Raw genomic sequence first — 9295 nt, 5'->3', positions numbered from 1 at the left:
TCAATTATTTTTGCTAAGGTTGGGATGAGTGATATGGGCCTAAAGTTTGCTGGGTCTTCATTGCTGTCGCCTTTATGGAGAGGAATGACAACCGAGTTTTTGAGAATGAAGCAGAAGGAAATGTTCCTTGCTCGAAGGAGTTGTTAATTTTGAAACCGGCAACGCTTCAAATGCTACATCTCCCCATAAACAACGATTCATTTTACAACCGATAACACCGAACCTGTTATGCTTGCACTGGCGATGTATCACTTCGATACCATCTCCATCTCTCTTTGCATCGATTATGTCACACGTGTCTCACTCTTACACACACACCTTTTATGAAACATAAATTGTTCCCCAAATTTGAGGATATTTTATTATTACTCTTTATTAGCAAATAATGCGCTTCATAGTTCAAGCATTCAACGAACTACCGGAGGATATTAAGAATGCTACCTCTCTAAATATATTTAAAAGAAAATTAAAAGTGCACCTTTTAGACCTACAAAGTGTTTAGTATAGGAACCTGCTAATACAGTTTTTTTTCTTCTTTTTATTTTATTTATTGTGCTGTTTTTATTTATATGTTTCAATGTACATGATTTTAAATTTTAATTGTGACATTTAAATTTTTAAATTAGATTAAGACTAATATTGTAACTGCATTAGCTTGTGCTAAATAAACGATACATATATATAGTACAGTCAGTCACTTATAAAATACAAAACAATAAAATATATATTTATATATTATATAAAATTTTAAAAACAAGAAACTAGAAAACAAGAATTATTGATGACAATTTCTTGAAATATATTCACTACATTTTCTTTTGAATGAATTTAATGAATCACAGCTTTTTATATAACTTCGCAAATTATTAAATGCAATCAGACCAGAACTATACAACGAATCACAACCTAAATGTTCTCTGTTGATGTAAACATTTCCTATTCTATTTCTAGTGGAGTGTGTATGAATACTACTTGTGTAAGTTAACTGATCACTCAGATAATTTGGCAACTTATTGTGTTTAATTTTAAATATAAATATTAGCATTACAATTTCCCGAAAATTCTACGGAAATCAAGAAATGCGGATAAGTGTAGAAAATGATTCAATTTCCGCCTCGACAAATCAACCGCCATATTTATAAAAAAATTCGTAATTACTTCTAATATCCCACGTTGGTATCGAGTGTCGAGCTCAGACTAATAAAAAAATAAGTAGAGTTGCCCTCCGTAAATAAACACAACAGCTTTGTAGACAACCAGGATATCCATCTGTCTCACAGTAAAATGTGGTTAAGGGGACAGAGGGAATTGTTTACATAATCCTCTGGACTGAATCCAGGGGCGTGCGGAAAATATGTTAAGAAAATTCTAATGACTATCAACTATTAATTCGATCGAAAATTCTGGGTTACGCCCATGCTCCATTTGTTGTTTATCTGTGAAATGTTACATCAACATGCAAGGATTGCGAAAATCCACAAACAACGCAGGTTGTCGCCATCTTCAAAATTACTTTTTGCACTACAAATTAATTATATCGGTCAATAAGCACTCAAATCACCAAAATAACTTCCAAAAACGACGAGATACCGGTATTATCTATTTCTGTTAGTTGGAGGACTGTCGTAAATATAAACAAATTAATTTGGCTTCAGAAACAAGGACAGAAAGGTATCTCTATTCTATTCTATACTCTGAGGTGTCGAGGCTAAGGACATCGTTTACAACGTCAATGATCTAGGTTCAATTCTCATACCGATCGCTTTTTTAAATTTAATATCCCTCAGCACGTGACAAGTGTGCGACAAGGGGGCTCAGGGATGAAGACTCGAGGGGTAAGGTGGAATCCCAAGGGGGCACGAAGGGTGAAGCGGAGTCCCAAGAGGGTCCACGATCTTTGAATCTCCCCGATTCTTCTGCCATCCTTCTCTGCATCGATTACGTCACACGTTTCTCTCTCCCACTCCGAAACACACCTACCTCGAGTTGGGTATTCCTCAAGGTTCCGATCGGATGTCATGAAAATTGTCTCCATCGCAATGATTTTTATTAATGAACTATATCTATTTGTATATTGACGAACCTAACATATTTTAAATGGCAAAAGAGGTAATAAACGAATTGAATTGAATTGTACACCGCCTTCTTCCTTACCATTGTGAGCTGAACCTGATCAAGCTAATATGGGCTCAAATAAAAAATCAAGTGACGAGAGAAAACTTGACTTTCAAAATGAATATGGTAAAAGACGACTAGCTACTGTGATAGAAAATGTCACACCTGAGTCATGAAAAATGCATTAGACATACGATAACAGGAGAAAACAAAAGGTGGGATCTCGACACAAGAATGAGTTACCTAGAATAATGGCGATCGCGATAGTTGCTTATCATCCGACGAGTTTTCTTCAGAAGGTAATGAAGAATAACTTTTTGCGGTGGTAGTGGTTTTTGTGATTATTTCATTTTGCGATTATTTGCAGAATTAATGGAAAGAGAAATGGAAATTTCTATGTTTTTTAACATTTATATTTGTAACTAACGTTATTGCAGTTTCGTCCTATATGGACATTCTTGATTTTTTTTTGTGAAATGATGCAAATAATTGCAACACCCATATAATCAATCTGAATGTAAAAATCGGAATTTTGGTCTGAAAATTTCAATTCATGCCTTATTTTAGATTATGAACATCATTCATCACTTTACAAAACTTTTTGTAAAATAATAATGGTACCTATTCTTCTCGTGAAACATTTTTACATTTTATTACTTCAGCAACACCCTGTACATCCGATCTTAGATTTTCATTACTTCAATCTCATTTCCAAAAGATGTAAATTTTTCATAACAATGACCGTTTGTCATAAAATTATTATTAAAGATTTTTCTCCTCTTAGCAACTCCATCCGTAAATACAATGTAATCAATATAATTTATATATTATTTGTGAATATAGATTTTGAATAGTAGCAATACACTTGAAATTAATTTTTCCTCATGTGTTATTTAGTATAATTTCCGTACGCTACTGCAAAATATGGATTAAGATAAGAATGTCAGACATTGCTGAGAATTTAGTGCCTACTATTTAGGAATTATAGAATATTGGGTATGGTATTGCTTCGAGCAAGTCAGACTGTATCTCCCGCGAAGCTCCTATTTTGTTATGTAATGGGAGGCGCACTGATCAAATGCATCTGGTTGACGAAGCAACGACCATAATCAGAAGAAGATTTGTGATATGACGTAAAAAAGTTATAAGATAGAAGAAGAGATTCGACATTTTGATCTTGAATATTTTGCGGCGCTTGATTGCTTGTTGGTTTTACATTACCTGCAAATTTTACTGAAGACTTTTGTAACACACAAAATGTCTAAGCGAAGAATAGAAGTCATTGATCCTTTCATTAAAAAGAAAAGGTACCTGTGACATGCATTATGCAAATTAAATTATCTTTTAACTTTTGTGATTTCAGGGAAGAACGTGGTATTAGCACAGCTGTTACCTCCACAGCTCCAAGTGGTTCAACGAACCCATACACAGGTTTACCATATACTCAAAAATATCATGAACTTTTCCGAAAAAGAATTGGGTTGCCTGTTTTCGAATACCGAGCAGATTTTATGCGACTCCTTGCAGAACACCAGTGTATAGTTCTTGTTGGTGAGACAGGGTCCGGAAAGACAACACAGATACCGCAATGGTGCGTAGAATATTCAAGATCGGTTGGTACGAAAGGAGTATGTTGTACACAGCCTAGAAGAGTTGCAGCAATGTCCGTTGCACAAAGAGTTTCCGAAGAAATGGATGTTGCTTTAGGGCAAGAAGTGGGTTATAGCATTCGATTTGAAGATTGTTCCTCAGCAAAAACTATTCTCAAGTTAGTATTATTTCAAATATTGGTAACTTTTTTGAATGCTAGTTACTACATTTTAAGTTATTTAGAAAAGCGTATGGATTTTTGCTAACAAATAAGAGTAAGATTATATTTGTCACAACAGTTTTGATCGGCTTGAGATGTTGAAATGACCCGACCTGGGGTAACTTTCTGGGACTAACAGTATGTTTCTGAGACCAACAATTACGAATTTTTCTGAATATGGCCCGATCGTCAGCGTTACAATTTCACCCTTCTCAGTATATTCTCAACTGATCAGTGTCTGCTGATTTGTGAAAGGTGTATGTTGTGACTGTTTTTCTTATTTTTAATTTTACATGATCCATTTCGAAGACTGATGTTAGTTGTTCCGTTATACTGTTTTGGGGTAGTAAAGTGTTGAGTTGAAAAATTATTTCTTGGAAATGATTTATTCTTTTTAATAGTTGGTTAAGGTTTCAGATAAAAATGTTTTCGAGGTGTTATGAGGAAGAAGTCAGAAAACTTCAAAGGTTATTTGAATAGGTAGATAGTGATATAGAAATAGCTGAAGACAGTGACGGTAGCCTAGAAGAAGATGAGTTAGATTCAGGAGGAAAACTCAAATACCGAGCAAGAAATATCCGACGATGATATAGAGGAAGTTGCTGCTATAGAACTCCAAACCAATAGTGCTGTTCGTACCCTTGTTTTATTACCAGATGGAGAGAATATTATAACATGGTTATCAGGAGTAAAAGGTTCAGCAAAAGAGAAAAACTGCAATTGAAATATGGGATTTATTTGTCACTGACACCATGTTAGAAAGAATTGTCCTCAACACCAACTGACGAATAGAAAGAAAACAATATTCCAAGGAATATAGAACACCAAGGCCCATTAATATTGATGAACTGAAAGCCCTGTTTGGGCTGCTTTAAATTGCTGGAAAATTAAAAAAGTGGTCGACAATATATAGGCGATCTTTTCAGAACCAATGACATGGGAATAGATATTTTTATATTGACAATGTCTCTTGAAAGGTTCAAGTTTTTACTGCAAAATATCCGAATGGACGATGTTACAACAATATCAGAGAAGATAAAATTAGATAAACTAGCAGCAGTAAGAGAATTTTTTGATGAACTAAATGAAAATTTACCCAATTATTTTATGTTGTGAAAGTATGCAACTGGATGAAATGATATGGTCATTTAGAGGCCGCTGTGGATTCAGAGTCTGTAATCCATCTAAACCCAACAAATATGGGTATATTCTCTAGTAGATGTTTTGCACTGCTAAAATGGAGATCTATTGTGGTAAACAACCAGTGGATCCGTACAGTTTAGACATGTCCAATATTTCACTAGTTCCATATGGGGCTCACACCATAATGTTACTATGGATAATTTTTTTATTACTACTGTCTTAGCTTATGAACTATTAAATGATCATGAGCTGACAGTTACAGGTACACTGGGAAAAACAAACCTCAAATTCCTTACGAAATGAAAATGAAGAGACCTGAAGGATCAACTGTATTAGGGTTTCAAGAAAAGTGTACTCTTCTGTCTTACATTCCAAAAAGAAATATAAATATTTCTCCTCTCGACCTGGCATAGGAAGGATGATACTCTTGATAGTAAAACAAATAAGCCACAAATTATAATTGACTACAAACGTACAAAAGGTGGAGTAGATAACGTTGACAAATTATGTGCAGCGTACGATTGTTCAAGAAATACAAGGCGTTGGCCTATAATAATTTTGTATGGTGCCTTGAACGTAGCTTCTATTAACTCCTTTTAACAATAAAGATAAACCTCCGATTCCAAGAAGATCATTTATAGAAGATCTTGGATATCAATTGGTAGAAGCTCATGTAAAAATGCGTGTGAACTCTAAATGGTCTTCCCGGAACAACTAAATTGAGAATACAAGAAATCTACACTGTTGATGAAAATCAAACTCCTACACTTCCTGCACATGGACGTTGTTTCTACTGTTTCATCAAAAAAAGTTGGAAAACTAGATTTAGCTGTCACAGGTGCAATAAATTTGTGTTTGGAACATATGAACCCCACATGCAGGGATGCGCCGAAAAATTTAACGACTTTAACGACAAAATTTCAGTTTCTGATAATTGTGTCGTAATATTTAGGTTGAATTACCAACGTTTTATGGATATACAGTGTGACCCATTTTTAATGGAAACACCCCCCTGAAATTTGAAGTTGTAAATCGATTTTAATAATTTTTTTTTAAATGTTAAGTACTAAAAGGTATACCTTGGGACAAAATTTGAAACGTTTATTATCGATTTTTTATTGAAAAAAATCACTACGCCACTGGATTCAGAGTGCCTCTAAACAGGTGTGACCAAAATTTCATGAAAAAATATTCATTATTAACAAAGTTATGACAATTCAAAAATTCGAAAACTCGCACAGCTAACAGTCACAATGTATAATTTTTTTATGATTTCAACAATAAAGTGCGGCCAGATGAAAAAAAAAAACAAATAGCGTAAATATTTTTAATGAAAATAACGGAATTAAATTCACACAATTCAACTAACAATGAAGCAAAAAATTTTAATAACCGTAACTAATAACTAATTATTGAAATGTTTCGATTCAGTGCAACAATTAATTCTAACTCATATTCTAGTAGCCTCTACTAATCCACCACGTATTTCGATACATGTGTCGTAGCGCTTACGAATGTTTCTGGTTACGTTCCTTAGTTCTTGAGGGCTAATATCTGCACATACCTGTCGAATTCTTGCACAAAGTTCATTTCTATCTCTTGAGCGGTTTTTGTAAACCTTTTGTGTGAGAAGTCTCCAGATAAAAAAGTCCAAAACTGTGAGGTCTGGATATCTGGGTGGCCACTCTATAAACGGACTACCATGGCCTATCCATCGGTTTGGAAAATGTTCGTTAAGCCATTGCCTTACAGCTCTGGCATAATGAACTGAACACCCATCTAACTGGACAATTAAATTTGATCGTTCATTGATTGGCAGCTCGTGAATAGCATCCCAAAACTCTGTATTTTAAAAATAATTCTAGAAACCTCTGCGCATTAATGTTTTCCTCAAAAAAGAGAGGACCAATAATTCGTTCGTTCAATATCCCACACCAGACGTTGATTTTTTTTGGGAATACTGGCTTTTACAGTTTATTATCCAGTTAGGATTATCCGCTACCCAATAGCGACAATGACACTACTCCATTTGTAGTGAAAGTGGCTTCGTCGGTATATAAAATATTTTTAAAGAAATTTCTATTGTTTAAATATTCCCCTTGGGCCCATAAACAATATTCCAGGCGTCTTGCTGCGTAGCCTTCTTGAAGTGTGTGTAAAAATTTTTGCTTGAAAGGTTTAATATTCTTCGCCTTGAGACATCTCCGAATTGTTTCTCGTGGAATATTCAAATCTAAAGTGGCATTCCTTATACTGGCATTAGGATTATTTTCGAAATAATCTAAAATGATTTGATCATTCCTGTCATTCCTATTTCGTCTTTGTACAGGATTACTTTTTAACATCATTTTTGTTGAAATCATAAAAAAAAATATTCTCATGGCTATATCTGTTGATATAGAGTGTTTTTTGTAACTGTTAGCTGTGTGGGTTTTCGAATTTTTGAGTTGTCATAACTTTGTTAATGATGAATATTTTTTTATGAAATTTTGATCACACCTGTTTAGAGGCACTCTGAATCCAGTGGCGTAGAGATTTTTCAATAAAAAATATCGTAGTATGTCCTGAAACTTTAATAAACATTTCAAATTTTGGCCCAAGGTAGACCTTTTAGTATTTGACATTTCAAAAAAAAATTATTAAAATCGGTTCACAACTTCAAATTTTAGGGGGGTGTTTCCATTAAAAATGGGTCACACTGTATATACATATTTATGTATTATTATTTTGTGTGACTGACTGTACTATGAAGAGCATTATTTGCTAATGAAGATTAATAATATAATAATACCGTGCATCAATAGGGCAATTGAAGAGGATATAAATTCAATAAGTTGATGGATGTAAACAATAAATTTATTGTATAAGTTTGAAAATGTCCTTATAGGACGAAACTGTAGTAACGTTAGTCCCAAATGATAGTGGTAAAAAACATAGAAAGTTTCAATTCTCTTTTCTTCATTAGGATATAAATTTATTCGAAAACGAACTAGTTTTTCAGCAGGATGGTACAACTCATTATGTAGCTCAAGTTCAAGATTCAAGAATTAATAAAAATCTTTTTTTTTTATATATTGCTTCCATATCTAGAACGAATATTTCAAAATGTGGCCTCCTGTATAATTGTTGACCCATTTTTTTATTTTTCCTGCAAATCATTCTTTCAAAAGTTATTCAGGGTGGATCGTTTTTAACTCAAATAATTTGTAGCTCCCGAACCATAAGCTTCAGACCATATGTTTTATACATTGTTGAAATCTGCTCATCATGAAGCATCTGATAATGCGAAACAATATAGGGTGATCCATTAAAAAAATTGGTGACATGCTCTGGGTGTGCGATAGGGGAAGTAATATCAAATGTGATCATGTCAAAATGCGTCCCCCTGTTTATTTTATTTATTTATTTTTATTTAATATACTTTATTGTCTGAAGAATAAATTCTTATTGACAAAGCCTTGTGCGAAATATAAATAACATATACATGAAATCACAAAAGTAAAATCACTAAAAATAGGTTATAACATGAACTGAAAACAGACATGTAAATAATAACAAACGTTCAGGAAATAAGAACATGGTCAACAAAATGTAAATAAATCAATTTAAACTAAATTGAATGAAATGAAATCAATAAAATACCGTAGATATTACAGTTAGTCTTCTCAATTAAAATTATCATCATAGAATTCTGCTAAGCTATAATAAGGTCTCCCAGAGAGCAAGTCTTTCAACTCTTTCTTAAGAGCTCTAAGGTCATTTATGGTTCTTATAGCTTGAGGAAGGTGATTGAACATTTTAAGACCGTTGTAAATAATGGAATCTTTAACTAGCGACGAAGAAGGCAGCGGTAATTTAAAGCTGAATCTTTGCCTGGTTTGATACATTGGCGCGTCCAAGTTGTTAAACAATACCCTATTTTTGAAGACAAGGTAGATTGTCTCGTATATAAATAGGGAGACCACAGTTAGGATTTTGTTAGAGGCAAAAAGAGGTCGATAAGAGTCCCTAGGCTTGGCTTTGCATATGCATCGTATTGCACGTTTTTGTATTAGTAATACTGATTGAAGGCATGTGGTAGAACACACACCCCAAAAGCAAATACCATAACGGAGGTGTGGTTCAAAAAGGGAATGATAAACCATTCTAGCTTCTGCAGATCCGAGCTCAAATGCAGTTACTCGTATGGCATAACATCCAGAGGAGAGCTTCGATTTCAAAGTATCT

General features: G+C 33.8%; 1 protein-coding gene across 1 annotated transcript in view; it reads left to right on the top strand.

Moving 5' to 3' along the window:
• Positions 1-3263: 3263 nt before the first annotated feature.
• The window catches only part of Dhx15 (DEAH-box helicase 15), a 45040-nt gene continuing 39008 nt past the window's right edge, over positions 3264-9295 (top strand). The window contains exons 1-2 of the mRNA XM_074185350.1: positions 3264-3422; positions 3479-3883. Coding sequence (XP_074041451.1) covers positions 3373-3422; positions 3479-3883 — 455 coding nt within the window. The 5' untranslated portion in view covers positions 3264-3372. The remainder of the gene's footprint in view (positions 3423-3478; positions 3884-9295) is intronic.

The sequence above is a fragment of the Leptinotarsa decemlineata genome, unplaced genomic scaffold, assembly GCF_025532065.1.
Source record: "Leptinotarsa decemlineata unplaced genomic scaffold, Ldec_3_MD MMD2_tig00026374_RagTag_RagTag, whole genome shotgun sequence".
Classification (NCBI taxonomy): domain Eukaryota; kingdom Metazoa; phylum Arthropoda; class Insecta; order Coleoptera; family Chrysomelidae; genus Leptinotarsa; species Leptinotarsa decemlineata.
This window is presented reverse-complemented; position numbering and strand designations above follow the sequence as displayed.